This window comes from Manihot esculenta, chromosome 2 (genome assembly GCF_001659605.2).
Source record: "Manihot esculenta cultivar AM560-2 chromosome 2, M.esculenta_v8, whole genome shotgun sequence".
In the NCBI taxonomy this organism is placed as follows: Eukaryota; Viridiplantae; Streptophyta; class Magnoliopsida; order Malpighiales; family Euphorbiaceae; genus Manihot; species Manihot esculenta.
Window position 1 is genome coordinate 5,720,563 of NC_035162.2, and position 20,423 is coordinate 5,740,985.

The following is a 20,423-nucleotide window of genomic DNA, read 5'->3' on the forward strand; positions in this document are numbered from 1 at the left end:
AAATATAAGTTTAAAGTCACAAATATATTTAAATTAAAAGTTAATAAATTAAATAATTAAATTTGATGTGCAAATGTTGATTAAATTGTAAAATGGGGTCAATATAGAATAATACATTGGCCCCCTAATTTTAATAAAAAATTAAGAACCAAACCTCAATATCTTAGGATCTCATTTTCTCAATGGGCTTCACAGATCTTCCTAACTCAAGCCTCTTGGCCCAGTGGCCTATCAAAATCTAAGTTTTAAAAATGATTTAAAAAAAAAAACGTATGTATAAGTGTAGTTGGCCGTACCAGTCTGTTTCCCACGTTGCAAAGCTATATGTCAACGAAAATTATTAATGTATACATAAATATTTAAATTACGTAAGGTATGTGTGTTGAATAACACGTGCATGGTGTGTCCATGGGAATTAAAGCAAGAGGAGAGAGCTATATTGAAAATGAATATATATGTAATCTGAGCTGGAAAATCCACCCTGTCATTCTCTTAATCACATGACTCCATCTACTCTTGCTCATGTGCTATTACGTGCCCTACCGTTTGTCTTAACTTTCTACTTTGATCATAGTCTTCTTTTGTTTTGCTGTCAATTTGCAGCAAGTGATATATATGATGTGAGGCTAAATTAAGCATATACATAGTGATGATCTGAGATCTAAAAAATAGGGTTTTACAATAGGTTCTGTAAAACTAAATAAATTTAAATCTAGAGGAGAGTATTTCTCCTTTTATATATATTTTTTTATCTACTAGTGACGTGTTAACAGAATTTATATCATTGGACCACCTGTCCCTGCTACGTTGATACGGACGTACGAGGGAATCAGATCTCTGTTCCATGCGTAACGGCCCCTGATTCTTCCCGGACGCACATGCGGATGGTCCCACAAGGCGAAGGGGCTGAATTTCTTCCTGGTTCTAAGCTGGGCCGGAGGATGAGGTTACAATTAGGCTCAGAAGGAATCTATCCATTGGGCTAAAAGAGCAGGCTTACCTGTTTTAAGGAGCTGATTGGAGCCCGGTCTTTGAACAGAATGGACTGGATCTGGTTCTTGGAGGGAGCCTACAAGCCTTCAAATTATAAGCTGCCCTAATAGGTCTGGTCTTAAACCGGGGTGAAAAAACCCAGTGATCATCACATAGAATTAAATCTCATCCATTGCCATTGAATAGACAAAACTCTGAAGTTGATGATTGCCATGTTTCCGTGCTTGATTGGTTTGGCCAATTTAAACCTTACTAAATTATTAATGTCAAATACTATATGAACGTTGAACTACACATACAATCATTTCATATTGATCAATTATTAATCATTGGAATTAAGCTGTCAAATTCATATATTAATTAATTATTATAAAAATTATAGAGATGGAATCAATGGTTGAGTTAGTTTTTTATTTAATTAAATTATAATGATAGACAATAGTACTAGATCTTATCTTGTTAATACTCAGAAAGACAAGCAAACACTAATCACTACGACATAATAAAGAAATTAAGATTACCCAATTAAGGGAAACAAGAGAATTTTAGATGCTTTTTGTATTTCACCTTCATGCTCTATTTCTAATAAATGAAATCTTTTTTTTTAATCCATAAAAGAAGCTGAGTGTTGAACAGTAAAAAAACAAAGGTGTAAAATGTTTATAACAACATAGTAATAACATTGTTATATGGGTTTATATAATTAGAGTAGTTTGAAGCTTGAACAGCGGTTTACATGGGATTGGAACATGTGATGGTTATTAAAAACATGTGGTTACTGGTCCCCTTTCTTTCTTTGTTGGAGAAAAATATGTAGTACTTTTACGAGAATAACTTAATTGGATACCTAACTACATACGTTGAACTAATGCAGCTAACACAAAATTCCAGTCTGCCATTCTCTATTTCACATGACCCTTCACCATTACTATAATTATTTTTATTAATCTGATCCATTCATCGAGTTTTGTTATACTGTAAATAGTAGATAGCACTCGTGCAGTGAAATTTTTAATGAATCAACATCTCTTTGTTCAGTGGAATTTCCGTTTCTTCAAAGCAAAGAAGAAAATAAGGTAATAATTGTTAGATTTGATCTATAAATAACAATGAGTAACGTTACATATGTCTTCATGCACATACCAAGAAAGAATTGTCTAGGGAAGAAATCATTACAAGTTTTTTTGTTGTCTTAGTACACTCAATTCATTACATCAGGAAAATATAGAATGTAATTTCATTACAAGATCTTATGAAGAAAACGTAACAAAAATATTATTGTTAGGTATTCGGATTTCCTTTCTCGGTTAATCCAACAATTATCTTTGCTAACTTCTAAAAGTAAGCTTCCAAAACAAAGCTTATTCTTTGCCTGAGAAGTTGTCTTCACAATATATTGTTACATATTTTCTTCTTCTTCATCTTCTTGGCTAATTATAAAGCATTAATCACTTTGAGCTTGAGCTGGAATTCCTGTCTTTCTGAGATGAAAGGATGGCATCAATGGCTTCCTTTACCTGGGATATATCAGGTGCTTTCCCACCTTGGGCCGGCCAAAATTCATCGGTTGCCAACACCTGCATCAGAAAATAGATGCAAAGAAATTGATCAGCTTAATTCTATGGTCTTTAATGGGAAAGAAGTAATATTGTTCTTGGTTTTTACCTTTACTTGCAGCTGTAGAAACTTGACATAACTAATGGCTTTCTCTAACATGGTAACCAAATCAACCTGCGCAGAACACATTGCCAAGAATCGGGAATACGATAATCAGAATAACTGATGGAATTTAGCGTCGAGAAAATAATCTCATCTGAAAGAAGAAACTATACATAGTGTTTGATAGTTTTTATACCTTTGAACCATTAGGCACCAGTTCCTGCAATACTTTAAGCCTCTCGCTAATCCGCTCTCGTCGATTCTGGGAAGATAAATATAAATCATCTCAGAAAACCAAATTCCGAGGTTGATTTTTCCTAATTTAGACACAAACTTTGGTTTAAATTAAACAAACCTTTGCTGCAATACTCTGCGGGTCCTTGGATGGAGAAGACTTAGGTTTTGGCTTCCTGGTTGCACCATTGCATGGCTTCTTCAGAGCCTGCATACTCTCTCCCTGAAGCCAATAGAAATTTTAGCTACTTGATAAGACCTCGGTTTCAACCATTAGAACAAGAGGGGAAAAATTAAAGGGAAGATAAAAAGTACCAAATTAGGACGCTTATGGAAGTTTACATCTTGTGTACCAGACTCTTGGACGACATCTGTAGCTATAGTCCCTTCAGAGTATAACCAATCCCCATGATTTTCCGTTTCAGTATTGGCCATGGAATTGAAGTTGCTAGCTGTTTGAAAGCAGTTGATTTCTTCCAACAAACGAGGATCCGTGTTACACTTTGGATTCATCTGATTCCGGTGGTAATTGTAATTGAAGTTCCCTTCCCAAGTTGTGTAGTCGTCTTGGTGACTAGTAGCCTGTGGATTGTTCTGCTGGAAGCTAAGCAAAGATCCATTAGCATGTACGAAATGATCGTACCCGCTGCGAAAATTGATCAAAGAATGAGCTTCCTCAGTTTGATGGCTTGTGGAATGAAAAATTAATTCATTAGAATTCGCACTGCTTGGACTGCCAAGAGAAGAAGAAGAATGTCTCACGGCTAAATTCTTGATGGTCAGCCCATTATTAGTCTTGTCGAAGCAATTGCTGCTTTCCCCTTCTTCAAGGACCATCTTCTTTTGGTTCTCATCATCAAAGCCATAAAGATCCACCGTCACGTTTTCATTATAGGCACAAGTCTGAACCGAACCCATACGGTACTTAGCAAGTGCCATTGAGAGAGAGAGAGAGAGAGATGAACTAGAATTGAGACTTAGTTCAAGCAGGTAGGCATATGGTGAAGACAGAAAGCTACGGCAAGGCCTATTTGTAGAGACCAAAAAAAATAATGGTACTACATAAATTAATGGTTAAATTTGATTGCAATCTTTTCTTTTAAAAAAAAAAATTAGTATAATAAAATTTTTTATCACTTCTTAATATTTATATTTGAAAAAATTTTATAAAAAAAATTATCTTAATTTTATTTTTTAAAAAGCTCTTTGATAAAGTGAAGAAAAAATAATATAACAATGAGAATTACTTTCTTTTAGCATTATACTAGATAATATATTCTCGATCGCACGTATGAATAAAATTGATAGAAATGAGAATGGTGTTTAGATAAATTTTTTTAAATAATATATGAAATTTCTAAAAAAATTAAAATTTTGACTATACAAGTAAAGTATTCAATAATTTGTTGGTAACTAAGTGAATTAATTTGATTAGAACAAATTTTAACTAGTAATTAACTGGTCCATGATTCTAGACGACAGTGTGAAACTGAGGATGGTTAAAAAGTCTAAGTAGCTATATGAACAAGGAAGGTAAGAGAAATATTTATTACATTTATATTGAATCAATGAACTTGCAAATTAAAGAACTCATATATACAATATATTTTATCTTTGTCTTGGAACTGTTAGCTGGCAGATAGAGGTGAATAAAAATGGAAGAAGAAGGGAGAAGGAGATCGATTAGGGCAAAGCAGCGAAGGGCTCGCCGGATCTTTTGCCATCGCACGTCTTTGAAGATTCCCAGATGGTTATAGTCTCACTTTCAAGAACCCATAGACTAATATTGAAGGGTGCTTCCTACACTGTTTCCTTCTTAATTGCTTCATCACGTGGTTTCATGCATTATTTAATATCTACATGTTACATTAATTCCATGCTTGATGTGTACACTAGCCAAGTCATTAATTGAAAGCTTGCTTCTTATAAAATTAATTAATCTTGCAACCAAACCCTGATTGGTTTGATGAGTCATCGTCAACTTCGAATATAGGAAAATTCTTTGCCATAGTTCAGTTTTGTTTACAGAATTCTTCTCTCATGTGGGTATGATTTTTTGTGATTATTGTTTGGAAACCCTCTTCCATCTTTTGAAGTTTAAGCCTTTTTAATGTTGCAGACACAGGGAGATTCCACAGATAAGAATGCCATTATATGATATACTCTTGATTTCCTGAAACTTAATTAGAATAAATATTATTGATAAATCCTATTAATTAACCATATGCTGACTAGGCATACACAACTCATCAATAGTAAATAAACTTGACAGGAATCAGATTTAATACTGCAAAGTTGGGAAAAGGTGGCTGCCCATCAACACAATTAAGTAGAGGTTTTGGAAGCCCAATGTAGATCGTCATCCACATGTACGTTCTACTTATCAGACAAGAGAACTGTGAAGCAGAGAAACTGAAGCTGGCATTGAAATAACAAGTATTCCTTGTCTCAAGGAGATGTGCTGTTTTCTTTTTCTTTTTTCTCAAACAATTTGGAATCCCAGTCCCTCATCCCAACCATGTGTTTCTAATTTTGTCTTGGTTCATCTTTATCTTCACGTCTAATTATTAAATGTTATCAAACTTTCTAATGATTGTCAATTAAATGTGATTATGTCAAGTCCAAACTATATGAAAATGAGTTTAATTATTGCATATTTTAACTTTAATTTTTATAATTAAAAAATAAAATAAAATCCTCATCATTCATAAAAGCCATGAAAGATATTGCTAGATCCCCCGTGTAAAAATAAATTTCTTAATTATATTAAGGTGTTCATCTAATATAATTTTTGTTAATTTAAATTATAGAGCTTATCATAATTATGTAATATATCATTTATTCATTAATTAGATACTAAGAGCTATTCAACGTTAAAAGAAGAAACTTACTATAGTATTCCATCAAAACCAATTTATTTTTAATAATTTTATCATTGTTATTATCAAATTTCCTTAAAATACATAACTTACAATATATCATGTGCGAGTTACTGCGTGTGGCGAGGAATGTGGTTGATCAATGGGCCTGAGTTTTTTGGTCAAATAAAAACTTGTAAAAGATAAAAAAAAAAAAGATTCAGAGCCCAAAAAGCATGAAAGATAAAAAGAGAAGGCCCAAGCAAACGCTCCTTAACTCACGAACAGAAAGTCCGGGCCCAGACTAGCATGCATGAAGATGGGAATATTATATATTTGGATGTGCCACTGCTGATCCTAGAAGCTGCCAGGGAGCCAAATATTATTTGATTTAGCTAAATTTTTACAAAAGCAAAATGCAAAGCTGGAATAGCTCAGTTGGTTAGAGCGTGTGGCTGTTAACCACAAGGTCGGAGGTTCAAGCCCTCCTTCTAGCGTGAACTCTCATTTTTGTCCCCCAGGTGAAAAGGCTTTTAGAGGCTTGGAGACAGCCTATGGGCTGCGAGCAAAAATGCAAACGTGAGCGGCAGGATTCGAACCTGCGCGGGCAGAGCCCACATGATTTCTAGTCATGCCCGATAACCACTCCGGCACGCCCACTTAGTCATGGCGGTACCAACAAAAACGTTAATTATCTGATGTCTCTATTCTAGATTTACATAAAAATTAATTTAATTGAAAATATAGAAATATATATTCATCCTCTGACTAAACTCAAAGCATTAAAGCACTTTGTTAGATGAATGTAAGGTAAATTATATTAATATTTATTATTCATTCCATCCTATGATTTTTTTTTCTTTTTATTTTAGTTATCTTAAAATCATTGTCTATTTCTCTTTTTATATTATGATTAATTTATAAATTGATTATTATAATTATATTATATTTTATTTTATTTTCAATATAATCTCTTTCATTAATTATTATTTTTTTAAATAAATATTCAAAATATCACTTAATATTTAATAAAATATAATATTTTTTAATAAGTATACAAAATTAATAAAAAATTATTTTTTAAATATATGTAAGAAAATAAAATATACACAAATTAGAGGAGAAAGGAGTAATATATGTGAATGTCGCATGCTAAAAGAATAAGGAATTGTAATCTGAATATGGATAGATGTAATTGAGTTTACAAAAGCAAACTGCAAAGCTGGAATAGCTCAGTTGGTTAGAGCGTGTGGCTGTTAACCACAAGGTCGGAGGTTCAAGCCCTCCTTCTAGCGTAACTTCTCATTTTTGTCCCCCAGGTGAAAAGGCTTTTGGAGGCTTGGAGACAGCCTATGGGCTGCGAGCAAAAATGCAAGCGTGAGCGGCAGGATTCGAACCTGCGCGGGCAGAGCCCACATGATTTCTAGTCATGCCCGATAACCACTCCGGCACGCCCACTTATACATGGTGGTATCAACAAAACCATTAATTATATAAATTAATTATTATTTTTCTAGATGAATATTCAAAACATCACTTAATATTTAATAAAATATAATATTTTTAAATAAATATAAAAAATAATAAAAAAAACTATCTTTTTTAAATATATATAAGAAAATAAAATAAAATTTATTGAATTAAATTAATTTTAAAATTTAATTTAATTTTTTATTTATTACAGTTTAATTTAATTTTTAATAAAATAAAATTTTAAAAACATAATAATATTTATTTAGTTATTGATAACTGCTTGGTCATTGTAAAAATATTAACTATATAAAGTTATTGACACGTCATGTGGCTTTGAGTGAAGCTAAATACAGCCCAATTTAAACTTAGCACTTGCATTTAGATAGGTTGATTGATGTGATGTAATTTTATATTTGAAGTGTGAGAAACACATTTAATAGCATCCGAGATCAACGATGCTCACCGCCACATGCTCCCCCCTTTTGTGGCTTTGCCTTCCACAAGCAATTCGAATACTGCCACCTTGTTATAGTTGGAGATTAAATCTCCGTGCACTTATTTTTTCAAAAGTTAAAGATTTCATTTATAAAATTACCTACAACCACTAACGTAAGAATTAAGGAAAATTAATACAGAATTACTGTTCTATTAAAAGACTATAATGCACCTCCAAAAGTTTCACTCACAATCACCATATTTATCTTTTACAAGACATAATTATGAAAAGAATAAATCTGCATAACTTAACTAAGAATTTATCACTAAAACACGTAAAAGGAAGAAAGGAGAGATCATACAGCAAAAGAAAAAAACCTTCTTAAATAAGCTTGTTGCACAAAGTTAAAAAAAAAACTTATTATGGGGTCACCCGTACGAGAGAAAAAGTGCGGGCGGAGGAAACTAACAGCTTTTTTGAGAAGAAGCTAATACATAATTGATATATTAACTAAAATATATTAATGTTGGTTTGTACGGTCTAATCATTTCATTTTTTTTTGGGACCCATTTTGGTCTGACGATATGGTGCATATATTGGGACCAAATAGATTAGGCTAAAAAATAGAGACAATGGCATGGTGGGGTCGCACGTGTGGAGAAGCCTAAGCCCTGCCTAACTAGTTCACCTATATTAGAGATTATTATTGAGAATTCCCAATTATATTGTTATAATTATTCTCTTTTGTGAGGCTTAAAATCATCATATCAATGCAATACCACACTTTTGATACTCCATAATATAATTATTGTTACTATTTTTGAAAATAATAAAATTTTATTTTTTTAAAACATATATAAAATATACAATAAGCTAGTATTAAATTACTAAACTAATAATTGTTTGTTGAAAGTTAAAACTATTAACAAGAGAATTTAAGACTTGAATATGATGTTTTACTTGTGGTCTAGTTTTAATTTCCGGAATTCCTTAGTGAAAAAGAAAAAAAAAATCATGAATTCTGACTGTGGAAGGTCACTCTCTAATGGAATATTCTTCTGGGATGGCGATGGTTAGTCTTGGCAATTAGCATTTAGATGCCAAAAGGACGCGGAGAAGTCCGGTGTGCCACTGATTGAAACAATTTGAAAGCCTCTCGCCGACAACCGAAAAAAAGCTATTACATGGCAACTGTTGGAATAATTTTAAACATATAATTAAACTCAATTTTATTAATACGGATTTGAATAGATTATAATTCAACGTATAATAGATTAAAGCTTATAAATAGTATTTGCGACTAAGTATAATTTTAGTCGAAATTTTTTAATAATTTATTTAAATAAATTATAAAAATTGAAAATAAAAAATTCACATAAAATTTTTTGAAATTTTTAAAGTATTTATATTAGAATAAACTTTAATTTAAATATAAAATATTTTAAAAGAGTATTTTGAAAAAAAATTAAAATTGATAAATTTTATTATAAATTAAATATTTTATACTTTGACACATGGTTAATTGATATATAAATATAATTTTTTATTATTTTCATTCAAACATATTAAAAAGTATTTTCAATATCGATTATTCTAAATTTTATATATTCTTTCATATTATTTCATAAATTTTAATATAAAATTTTTTAAAAAATTTATAAAATTATTGTTTATAATTTTTGTAATTTTATTGTATTTTAAAGATATATTACCATATAATAAATATAGCGAGAATAATTCACTCCCTAAAAAAAATATTTTCTTTCACACCTCAAAATCAATTTATATAGCGACCGTAATAATATTTTATATATAAAATATTTACTATTTACATTTATTTATGGTAATAATTAATTAAAAAATAAAAACATAAATTTATGATAGTATATATTGATTTAAAATATAGAATAATATAAATATTAAAATTTAAATAAATAATTATTAATAAAAAATATATTTTATATAAATTATTAATTAAAATATTAAATTTAATGCGTTTGATATTATTCAAATCAGTAATAATCAAATTTATAAGAATTTGGATGGTTTAAAATAAATAGTAATAGAACATCGTTCAGATATTGAAAATAATAATTAAAATTTTAAATTCAAGTATAATAATTTTGACAAATATTTCATTTGCTAAAATTTATTAAAATGAATGATGCATATTTTTTATCTAGAGCTCATAGTTGAATGGTTAAAATCATCGTATTTAATTGTAGGCGTTCGCAAAGTTTTTCAAGAGTTGTGTTTTTTTAGTTATCGTAAATTTTTTAAATGTTTCATATTAATATTATTTTATTGAGGATTTCAATATAAATTTATTTAATAATTTATTTGCAATTGTTATTATTATTGAAGAAAGTAGTTGAATTATAATATTTTCAATCTATCAGAGGTATAAAATAGCCGTCAGGAGCCAACCAAAGCTCCGCTACTGGTAAATCAACTATCCCTAACAATCAATTGTCATAGTTTAGAAGCCTAACGATTGTTTTACGGTGGAACTTGCTTGCTTCTAGATTTTATTTTGTTTTGGCTCCTTTAGCCCTTGGTGTGTATGACATCACTGCAAGTTTATTCTATGTTGAACTATTGGTATTTAGTGTTTTTTGGACTTTGCATGGTGATTGTGTGGTCGTACAACTTTTATTCTCGTTCAACTACCTTTGCATCAGTGGTGATGGAGATGGTTTGTGATGGTCCAACTCAGGTAATTCCAAAATCATCTCTAAGATTGAGCTATGGATTATGGGTTGATTTGTTAGGCCTAGATTTTCAACTGCTTTGTTATGCTCTTATTCCGCTATGATTTATAGTCTGTTAGGTTTTTAAATGCCAATTTTACTTGCATTAAAAAAAGCATGGTAGTTTTTTTTATTAAAAAAAAAAAGTTGATGTCAGCTTAGTATGGATAACATTAATGTTTATTTATTATTATTACTGTCATTATCGTCTGTTAATTTAATTGCAACCGTTGTTTTAGTTATTATTTACTTTATCTTATAATTTTTATTTATAATTATTTTAAAATTATTATTTATTTTTTAAATTATAATAATATAAAAATTGACTATTATAATTATATTTTTAAGAAATCTTTTAAAATCTTTTTAATATTTAATAAAATTTAATGTATTTAATATGAATATAATTAGAAAATTAATAAAAAATGATATTAAGACGTATAAAAAATCATGAAAAAAATATATTTTAATATTTACAATCAAGAATATTCTTAAATTAAAATTTTCAAATTAAAATATTATGTATATATATATACACAATTATGGCGATCATTTTACGGTTACTATTAGTTAGTAGTAAATCCAAGAAAATGATGTCATAAATTAGGGAAAACTATTAGCCGTTTTGATTTTGATGCGTCTTCAGTCAGGCGTGCATTTTTGCTTACCAAACAACGGAGAGGTGTGGAAGAAATTAGAATAGAAGGAAAATTAATTGGTTGTATAGAAGCTCAAATTGGCCTCAGCTTTTTTCGCTTCTATTTCGTGGTAATAACTACACGTAGCTCATTGATTTTAGAAGTCGAAGGTCTGCTGAAGACAAACTAAACTAGGCAAGCATCGTTGATTGCTTGCCGGGCGAAGGTTGTTGGGTTTCGGAAGGTGACCAAACAACATGCTCATCTTGGTAAGATTTGTGTTTTAATGATAATATTGGTAATAAAATCTTAGCATCTGTAGTCAATTTCTCAAAAAAGAGACAATTTCTCGAAAAACCCATAAAATCACACGCTTCATCTTTTTTGCTTTTTGTGCAATAATAATCTCAATATTAATTTGTAACGATTCTCGTTTCATATCCAAATACGAGGAAAGTTATCTAGCTCATTAACCCACAAGATTTTCTGGTTGGTACTACTGTCTCATTCTCTCTTTCTATGTATCTTGCTTCTGATTTTTCTTAATTTTATTTTTATAGTTTTTCTTCAAGGACCACACATGTCTACCTAAAATAATCAGCATTTACCTTTATATACCTTTGGTCTATTTCTCATCTGTCATCTCTCTCTCTCTCTCTCTCTCTCTCTCTCTCTCTCTCTCTCTGTTTGTCTGTGTCTCTCCGCGGATAAATTCTTTTCCACCCTTGAAGCAAAGCGGCTTTCACTTTTTAATATTCTCTCTTTATTGTTTCTGGGTTTCTGTGCTCTCATTGAGATCTGCTTTCAAGAATGGGTTTCTTTCAAAGCAGTTGTACAGACACAGCGGAGCCTCCAAATAGCATAATAGCTCTGCGCACTCCTTCCTCCACAGACACAGATCAGTACCGTGACCATAATGAGCTCAAGCTAAGAACCCTTTTGAGAAAGATGGTTTGGGAACTTGGCTTGCCCTGTTTTCTCCCAAATGGAAGCAACAAAAGCAACAAGAGCAGCAAAATCAGGAATGCTAATTTGGAGCACAATAAGGCATGGTTACTGGCAGAATCTGGTGGATGTGCTGGTCCGGAGTTAACAAATGCTGATCCACAATCAGTTCACTCTTCTTTCAGGTTCAGTTTGTGCTCTCAGGTCGAGCTCGAGTCAATGAACATGAATTCTTCAGCGTTTGCAACTGTTTTGTTGGTGAATCTGGATAATGGATTGAACGAGACTAGAGCTAAAGAACTCAAATGGAGGAGAATTCAGTCTCTGGAGAGGAATATCTCCCCGGTGGCAAATTCTTTGGTCAGATTTAGTTATAGCGAAATTCTTGCTGCTACCTGTAATTTCTCAAAGGGTACTAAATTTCTCGCTTTTTCTTCTGTTTTGGATTTTAATTTGGTATATTGCTTGAGTTTTTTACTCTCCTTCTCTCTCCCTATGGGCAATTGGTAGGTAGAGTTTTGGGAAGAGGAGCTTTGAGCTTTGTTTTTAGGGGTAGAGTTGGATTATTGCGGACGGCTGTAGCTATTAAGAGATTAGACAAGAAAGACAACGAATCTCCGAAAGCTTTTTGTAGAGAATTGATGATTGCTAGCTCTCTTCATAATCCAAATATTGTGCCCCTTGTTGGGTTTTGTATTGATCCGGAGGAGGGTTTGTTCTTGGTTTACCAGTTTGTCTCAGGTGGAAGCTTGGAGCGCCATTTGCATGGTAAATTTTCCATTACCTTGAGCAGGAATTTCAAATTTGATATTGAAATATGGAATTTCAGTGATTTATGGAATAGCCATTTGCAGAAAAGATGAGAGGAGGAAAGGGTGGTTCATCACTTCCTTGGTCGGTGAGGTACAAGGTGGCACTGGGAATTGCGCAGGCAATTGCATATTTGCATAATGGAACAGATAGATGTGTTGTTCACAGGGATATTAAACCCTCAAATATACTCCTTTCTTCCAAGAAAATACCTAAGGTAAGGGCATTTTTCTTATGGGTTACACTTATTGATTAGTCCATTCATGTTGTTATGATTGATTTATTGCGATGATGGTGTTTACAGTTGTGTGATTTTGGATTGGCTACTTGGACCTCTGCACCCTCAGTAACCTTCCTTTGCAAAACTGTCAAGGGAACATTTGGGTATGGTTTCTGGAAACTTATGGGAAAAGAATAAATACTTTCATCGTTAGTGATCTTGTTCAGCAAGAATTTCTATTCCTTTCATCTGCTGATATAAAATTTAAATCCACAGTTACCTAGCCCCTGAGTACTTCCAGCATGGGAAAGTATCTGATAAGACTGATGTTTATGCTTTCGGAGTGGTCCTTTTGGAACTAATAACAGGAAGGAAACCAATTGAAGCAAGAAGACCTCCGGGGGAAGAGAATTTGGTACTCTGGGTAGGTTATTGAACTAATTTCTTCTCCACTATTCATCAGCTTCTTTGACTTTGTTGTGCTTGAATGAATGGTCCTTGTAGAAGTTTCCATGAAGAAAAAGGGATAATCCTGTTACCTTTAAGTTCATTATGCCTAAATCTGGGACTGCATATTTACATTATGGAGTATGGACACCTAATTGGTGATTAGATTTTGATGGTGATTTCTGGATTATATGAACTCTTAAACTGGAAAATGTGCAAACATGACAAAGTGTTTCTAATTGTTACGCCTGACAGTATAGGGTGCTATGGTTTTAGACTTGATTTCTATGGCACTTTTCGGTGCCTCTTGGAAACAGGTAGAACTTCATGCATTGTATTTTGAAATGGACCATAAGTAAATGGATATCTTTTAGGATAAACTGGATCAATACCATGTTTTAACTTTTCAAATATTTTTCATTCAATTTGTGATGTCTTGTGCTAAAGTTGAAGTAATAAACGTTCCTCTTATTGTTTACCCCAATGTTGTCTGAAAATTGTCAAATTTGTTTCTGATTTTCTGAATTGGGTGAAGGATAAGGTTCATTTCCCCCCTCCTCCCCCCTTGTTGTTAATTGTTGTAAAAGTACCATCATTTCCAAACTTCATTGCCATTTTGACCTCCAAATTCTACTAAGTCTCATTTTAATTTGTTTTTGCTACAGAAAGTATATCACTCTTAGTAGAATTTGTTTGCACTATGAAAAGTAGTAGCATCGGGAAAATTTTATAAGAAAATTTTCATGAACCCCCCCCCCCCCCCCCCCCTTTTTTTTTCTCTTTTGGCAGAAAGAATTTGGACTTTGCCTGTCCAATATAGACTGAAGAACAGTTTGTGGTTTCTGTGAAGTGTGAGCCAATACTTTTGTAGAGGCTTGCGAAATTGTACCGCAATTGAACATGACATGAGTGCCTGTTGAATGCCTTGTTCTCTTATGATTAGAGCCTGACAGTGTTTTTTGTGACTAGCCCTGCATGGCATGATTGTGATGTAGACATCTTTTGCAGGCCAAACCTTTATTGCAGAAGGGAAAAGGAGCCATTACAGAGTTGCTTGACCCACATCTTAAATGCACTTCGAGAAAGACGACACAAATTACCCAGATGATTCAAGCAGCTGCTGCATGTATAAGTAATGAGGAATCTCGAAGGCCAAGCATCACTGAAATTATTGCTATACTGAGAGGTGAAGAGGAGCCAATTTACTACAATAAGAAGAAATCCAAAATTTCCGGAATTATAGAGTGCTACCCTCAAAAACAAGAGACAAAAAGTGAGATGAGTAATCACTTAGCTTTGGCAATGCTAGGAGTTTCAGAGTTTGAAGATGATGATCACCTTTGTTGTCGATGATGTATGGCCGTTTAACTATCTTTTTTTTTTCCATTCTCTTTTTGGGTTTATCTTATTTTGTTGCTTGTAGAGAAGTGGTAGAGATCATCAGAATAGAAAAAGTGTTGAAACTGTAAATAGGAAAAATTCACTGATAAATTGTTACATAGATTCCATTTGCTTGCCTGTTTTCCAAAGGAAGAGTGAAATCAGATTTTCATTCGTCTTTTTTGATCAACAGGATTCTTGAGTGCAGCTACATACCTCATGCAATTTGGGAGATAGAATTGCATTATTTTTACGTGCACGTAAATTCCTTTCACAGTCATGAATTAGCTCTATCCAGTATAGGAATTAGGGTGTCTCATTTGGTAAAATAACCATGTGCTACAACAATAAATTGATTGCTGAGGTGATGAATATAAAAATTGAAACACAACAAGCAGTTGTACCAAAACAAGACTCGGGATGAAAACTCATTTAGGATTCCTGTTCTCCTTTCACAGTCATAGAATAAATCATGCCCCACTATTAAGAACGCAAGACAAGGAATATAAAGGAAAGGAGTTGATGGGTTGGCAGTGACATCTAAATTTTGGCTACACCATGCGTTAGGCCACGATTGACTGTGGCGAAATCTGTGAACTTCTGTTGTGATATGAACCCATCACCATCAGTATCATTTTTAAAAACGTGAGCAAGTTCGCGTGTAATGCGAAATCCGGATTGAATCACGTTAAAATTCTCAACTGATTTTGGTCCCAATGCTATTAGTTAAAATTGGACCAATTATTCAAACAAAATTTAGTAAAATCAAGAGGGCAAATTGAATCCAGAATATCTACAATTAGCAGCCTCCACCACACAAGAATACTCACTCCAGATGAATGATGCCAGAATTTTTACAACCATGAAAATTTTGCCTTGCACTTGGATGTCCATAAACCACTACCATACAAGTATAAATCACAGTATCCATCGCCTACGTGCACGTAACACTTAAAGTAGAGAAAATTTTATTTATAATAAAAAAACTAATTTTAATATATTAATGATCCCGTCTCTGGCTTGTACGACAGAGAGTTATACGACGACTGACAGAAACTGAGAAAAAAGTTCCAGAACGACGAGAAATCAGACATCACAAACATTAGTAAGCTTATCTTGTGGGTGGTGTTCCCAGCATAGCCGCTTATATCAATAGTAGAACAAGGAAATGGGAATACTGAACATTCACTTCACGCTTTATATCAATAGTAGAACTACAAAAGCATCCCCAGCACCCGTAGTGTCCACAGCATCCACCTTTAGGCCCTTCACTCTTCCACTGAATTCCACTCATGTACAACACCGTCCAAGTTGGATACAAACAATCAAAAGATGGAATTATCACTATGCCAGAAAGATGCATCAAATGATATTTTAAAAGACTTCAAATTCATATATTTTGCAAAATATAACCATTGTTTTATTCTACAGATTTATGGACCAAATCCTCTAGATCGACTCATTAGAAAGCGTGTCTCTCATGCAGCCCTTGAACAAGATAACATTGGAAGCAGAGAGAATTTTCCAAATTGCTATTTGATGGTAGAATTAACAAGATAATGGTCATCTCACAGTTTCTTTAACTCTCTCTAAAGACCAAAACATGGTGAATTCATGAAGCCCATTTGCAATAGCGTAAATAATTTCCACATTAGTTGCACAATTTGAGAGTTGACGACTGAAACTTAGCCTAGTTATTCAATCACCTGGAGCCACAATCTAAGAAGTAAAGGAAAGTTCAATTTCAGGAATGACATTCAGTTATTAAGCTTCTCCCTTTCTAAGCTTTTTCTAAATTCGGATGCAAAACATGTTTTTATCATCTCCAATGGATATACTTGCTCATAAAAGAGGCCATCTTTCACTTTTTCGTCCAACTGAACACAAGAATAATGCAAAAATGTTTTTAACTTACCTTCGTGTAATACCTGCAACCATCTGCACCCTCGGTGACAAGAAGCATTTTAAGATTTGGATGGAATAGTTTTCTAACAACAGCATCATCATATGGATCTTCCCCTTTAGTTAAGAAAGAGATCTCTTCTTCACTTATCAGAAAGATATAATTTAGCAGAGGCCATTAGGATTGGTATTTGTATCTTAATGCCTCTCGAAAAGGGTATTGAAAATGATTAATAACAAGGACAGAGTTCTTAATCTACATTTAAAGGATTATTACCTTAATTACATCAGCAAGTTCCCAAATGCTCAGAATGCCTTCTCTGGCACTCTCAGCAGACGACCACAGTGGAAGCCTCAGGTTAGGATCATAGGACAGAAGGACACCAGCATCCTTTGCTGCTTTTGCTGCTGCAATGTGCGCTAACTTGCATGGCTCTGTTATAAGACTTACAGAGCCATAATGAAATATTTTTGCCTGCCATGGAACTGAAAATAGGAGAAATAAACCAAAGTTTTTAAGAGTTGAGATTTTGATCCATCAAGCGCAGATGCTGGCAAATAAAAGAAAAACGATCATTTACCTTCCTAATCATATTAAAATCAAGTTCATCTTCACGAAGCAACACATCAGCACTTGGATTACAGTAAAACATGAACTCACATTCTCCATCACTTCTCAATGTAACAAATGCAAAAGCAGTTCGTGCACCAGGATCAAAAAGCATCCCTTCATTGTTCACATTATTCTCCTTTAAAATATTGGCAAGCATGTATCCAAATTCATCTTCACCAACCTGTGCATGTTGCAGAGAAGATTTGAACCATCAAAGGTAAATTGAGAATTTCTTTTTAGGGGAGCTGAGGAAAAAGGGGTAAGTGGTTCATGAGATAACATCGCAATGTATCAATTTCAACATGGGGTGTGATATGCTACAAAATTCATGAACTTGAATTTCAGAATAAATGTAGTTTGAATCTTAAACCTCATATAGAGGTTTAATTAGAACACTTTGAAATCCTAGAATGCCTAGGTTACAATCTCAAGCCATGATCTGCCAAAGCTATTCTTTTCCAAATGGTTACATGGTCATTTAATTACGAATGTTACAAGTGCTACTTTCTTATATTTTTAAAAATGACAAGGTGACACTATGAATATAGTTAAAATGGTACCTTCCCAATAAAAGCAGAGCAACCGCCAAGACGAGCAACACCAACTGCAACATTTGCTGGTGCACCTCCTGGAGCCTTTTTAAATGCAGGTGCTTTAGCCAATGAAAGGCCACTGATGGTTGGGACAAAATGTATTAGCATTTCCCCAAAAAGAACCACAAGGAAGGAATCTTTTGTTTCATTTAACCCATTATCTGAAAATGCTTTACCTACAACATAAAAGTTAGAAGAAACCACAACAAATTTAACAGCTGCAGAAAGTTGGAAACAAGAAGAAAATGTTTGATTGTTAAAAAGTAATTATGTAAGTTAAGAGTTGATATATAAGATCCATGAATCAAGGATATGCACTTCAATATCCTAGAAATAGCATCTCCTGCCAGAAGAGACAATCTCAGGCTTCAGTTGAGATCGAACTTTAATGCATGGAATATAACCACCAAAAGAATAAAAAAAAAAAAAACTTATAATATCTTGGAATGCTCTGATCACAATAGACATAATTTAAAGAATTTCATGGGGAATTATTTGATAGTTACCTCAAATATTTCTACTGAAAGAGAAGAGAAAACTTTTTACTTGGTGACTTTCAGCTCCAAAATGGAAGCCTATTGCAGGAACTTGGAATATAATAACAGTCCTTTTGAATACAGATGCTCCTCAAGATATCAAATCTGATCTTTGAGCGGTATTTTTCTTAAACTCAAGTGAGTGATTGTTGGAGATAAACTTGACCTGATCACAGTTTTCAATGAAGTTAAACCCAAAAAAGCAGCTTCGTGAATGACCTGATGGCAAGATCCTGCTGATCAATCCTTGAATTTTAATCACATCCACAAAATTAATGAATTATGACAATCATGGGCTAGCTACCAACTTGCATTAAGCTTCTTTGGTAGAAGCATTTCTTGCAGCCATAAAGCATCTCTACTTTGACTCAGATAAGCTACTTATTACCTACAAGTACAACATCCCTAACAAGGAGAACTCCCCATATAGAAACAGCGAAAAGGCAACGGAACAACCAGATCAAAAAATTCAAGCAAATGGCAAGTAAATTTTCAGTGAGAATGAACATTCTAAAGTAACGTTCCCCTAACGATTATGAAGTAGCCATTAGATGTAGAAAACAAAAAGCATAAACTTTAACATTAAAATTGCAACAGAAAATACAAAACCGGCATTTGCAATTTCAAGAAATGAGATAGGTACTCTGGAAACTGCATCGAGGAATGGAAATGAGAAGAGAAGAAGAGAAACAAAGGCTCTAACATTCCCACGTCTGAAATTAACCGAATGACGAGAGTGCAAAGCCACACCAGCGAAGCAAAAGGCACTAGAGTGAAGAGCCATGCAGTTGAAATGAAAAGAAAGGAAAATTTCGCTTGATTGATGGGCCAAAAGCACCATATTTTAAGGTACACAATAGCAAAAACCTTAGTCGAGTGGCATTATTATTATTTTATATATATATATATAACGATAGAGAGGCATTAGAATTGATGGCTAGGAAATGGGAATAATATCAACATTGGAATTTAAAAAGGAATGGAAAGAAGAAACAAAAGAAAAAAGGTGGTTTGGGGAGTCATCCGATTTGCAGAGAAATAAAGAAGAGGGCAAATAGCGAAAGAAAGCAAAGTCAGCGTTGAACAGAAGTGTAAAGGTCATTGGGTCTCACTTTGGTGCCTCCTCTTGGGTCTTGGGTCTTGCTCTTGGACAACCAACCAACTTCGCTGCGTGGGACTGCAGCCATTTTCACTTGCCACTGATCATTCTACAATAACCAGACGCAGATTCTGCTAATTAACATATTCTCTTTGCAGATAATTTATTTTTCTTTTCATTAATCACCGCTTTTCTGTTTGAGATATAAAATCTGTATTGCAAAAGCAATATTTATTACTTTACATAATAATAAACAGTAAATAAATGAATTAAGAATATATTTAAAATATAAACTTTATTATTTTAATTAAAAAATAAAAAAATTATCATAGGTTTAGAAATTAATTCTTATCCATACTGTCATCGTATGTTTCAATTGAGCAAGCGTACCATGACGCACGGCTTGAGTGCACGGTAACATATTAAGTGAAGTTTGGACATATCTAAAAAAAAAAAGGCCTTCATGCTACCACAGAAGTCTAGAAAACCATCACCGCCGATTAGAAACCATTTCAACACGATCTCAGTCCACCAAAAGCACCAGTACCACAAACACATAGTTGACCTCAATTCTAGTAATTCAAGCAAGATAAAGTTTAAACCATCCTTATTCTTGAATTTAAGAAGATATTTTCAATAAAGATAAAAAAATATATATAAAGGAAAATAATCTTATAATAGGAGTCAACGTGTAAAAGAAATAAAAATTAAGAAAATTAAAAAAAAAATAAAGCAAAAATTGGTATTTTTGAATATAAAAAAAGATTAAATAAAGAAAAAGAAATCGAATAAAAATATAAAATGAAATGTGAAATTTAACGGTGAAGTTATAATAAA

The 20,423-nt window shown here is 32.9% G+C and overlaps 3 protein-coding genes and 4 non-coding genes across 7 annotated transcripts; 3 read left to right on the plus strand and 4 right to left on the minus strand.

The window, feature by feature from the left end:
* Positions 1-2,160: 2,160 nt before the first annotated feature.
* On the minus strand, positions 2,161-3,867 carry LOC110603633 (putative transcription factor bHLH086). The gene is made up of 5 exons (XM_021741434.2): positions 3,202-3,867; positions 3,008-3,109; positions 2,849-2,914; positions 2,659-2,724; positions 2,161-2,570 (listed from the first exon to the last, which is right to left on the minus strand). The coding sequence occupies exons 1-5, from the start codon at positions 3,823-3,825 to the stop codon at positions 2,442-2,444; spliced, it is 987 nt and encodes a 328-aa protein (XP_021597126.1). The 5' UTR covers positions 3,826-3,867; the 3' UTR covers positions 2,161-2,441.
* A 2,300-nt stretch (positions 3,868-6,167) lies between these two features.
* Positions 6,168-6,241, plus strand: TRNAN-GUU. Its single transcript has one exon. It is a non-coding gene; the product is annotated as a tRNA-Asn (tRNA).
* An 81-nt stretch (positions 6,242-6,322) lies between these two features.
* On the minus strand, positions 6,323-6,404 carry TRNAS-AGA. The gene has a single exon. It is a non-coding gene; the product is annotated as a tRNA-Ser (tRNA).
* A 561-nt stretch (positions 6,405-6,965) lies between these two features.
* On the plus strand, positions 6,966-7,039 carry TRNAN-GUU. Its single transcript has one exon. It is a non-coding gene; the product is annotated as a tRNA-Asn (tRNA).
* An 81-nt stretch (positions 7,040-7,120) lies between these two features.
* TRNAS-AGA lies at positions 7,121-7,202 on the minus strand. The gene has a single exon. It is a non-coding gene; the product is annotated as a tRNA-Ser (tRNA).
* A 4,497-nt stretch (positions 7,203-11,699) lies between these two features.
* LOC110603167 (probable serine/threonine-protein kinase PBL7) lies at positions 11,700-14,992 on the plus strand. The gene is made up of 6 exons (XM_021740866.2): positions 11,700-12,398; positions 12,497-12,754; positions 12,841-13,013; positions 13,101-13,180; positions 13,293-13,440; positions 14,472-14,992. The coding sequence occupies exons 1-6, from the start codon at positions 11,852-11,854 to the stop codon at positions 14,814-14,816; spliced, it is 1,551 nt and encodes a 516-aa protein (XP_021596558.1). The 5' UTR covers positions 11,700-11,851; the 3' UTR covers positions 14,817-14,992.
* A 391-nt stretch (positions 14,993-15,383) lies between these two features.
* Positions 15,384-19,271, minus strand: LOC110604436 (probable fructokinase-6, chloroplastic). The gene is made up of 9 exons (XM_043951653.1): positions 19,097-19,271; positions 18,876-19,013; positions 17,919-18,211; positions 17,327-17,539; positions 17,024-17,220; positions 16,755-16,897; positions 16,062-16,132; positions 15,674-15,743; positions 15,384-15,562 (listed from the first exon to the last, which is right to left on the minus strand). The coding sequence occupies exons 1-9, from the start codon at positions 19,269-19,271 to the stop codon at positions 15,384-15,386; spliced, it is 1,479 nt and encodes a 492-aa protein (XP_043807588.1).
* Between the last annotated feature and the right edge of the window lie 1,152 nt (positions 19,272-20,423).

Coding starts and splice junctions, on each gene's coding strand:
- LOC110604436 (XM_043951653.1), bottom strand. CDS start 19,271: ATGGCTCTTCACTCTAGTGCCTTTTGCTTCGCTGGTGTGGCTTTGCAC. Junction 17,540..17,918: donor GCTCTGCTTTTATTGGGAAG/GTACCATTTTAA, acceptor CAACATGCACAG/GTTGGTGAAGATGAATTTGG. Junction 16,898..17,023: donor GAACTTGCTGATGTAATTAA/GGTAATAATCCT, acceptor TTATATCTTTCT/GATAAGTGAAGAAGAGATCT.
- LOC110603167 (XM_021740866.2), top strand. CDS start 11,852: ATGGGTTTCTTTCAAAGCAGTTGTACAGACACAGCGGAGCCTCCAAAT. Junction 12,399..12,496: donor TACCTGTAATTTCTCAAAGG/GTACTAAATTTC, acceptor GGCAATTGGTAG/GTAGAGTTTTGGGAAGAGGA. Junction 13,181..13,292: donor ACTGTCAAGGGAACATTTGG/GTATGGTTTCTG, acceptor TTAAATCCACAG/TTACCTAGCCCCTGAGTACT.
- LOC110603633 (XM_021741434.2), bottom strand. CDS start 3,825: ATGGCACTTGCTAAGTACCGTATGGGTTCGGTTCAGACTTGTGCCTAT. Junction 2,915..3,007: donor CGCAGAGTATTGCAGCAAAG/GTTTGTTTAATT, acceptor TTATCTTCCCAG/AATCGACGAGAGCGGATTAG. Junction 2,725..2,848: donor TGGTGCCTAATGGTTCAAAG/GTATAAAAACTA, acceptor TGTTCTGCGCAG/GTTGATTTGGTTACCATGTT.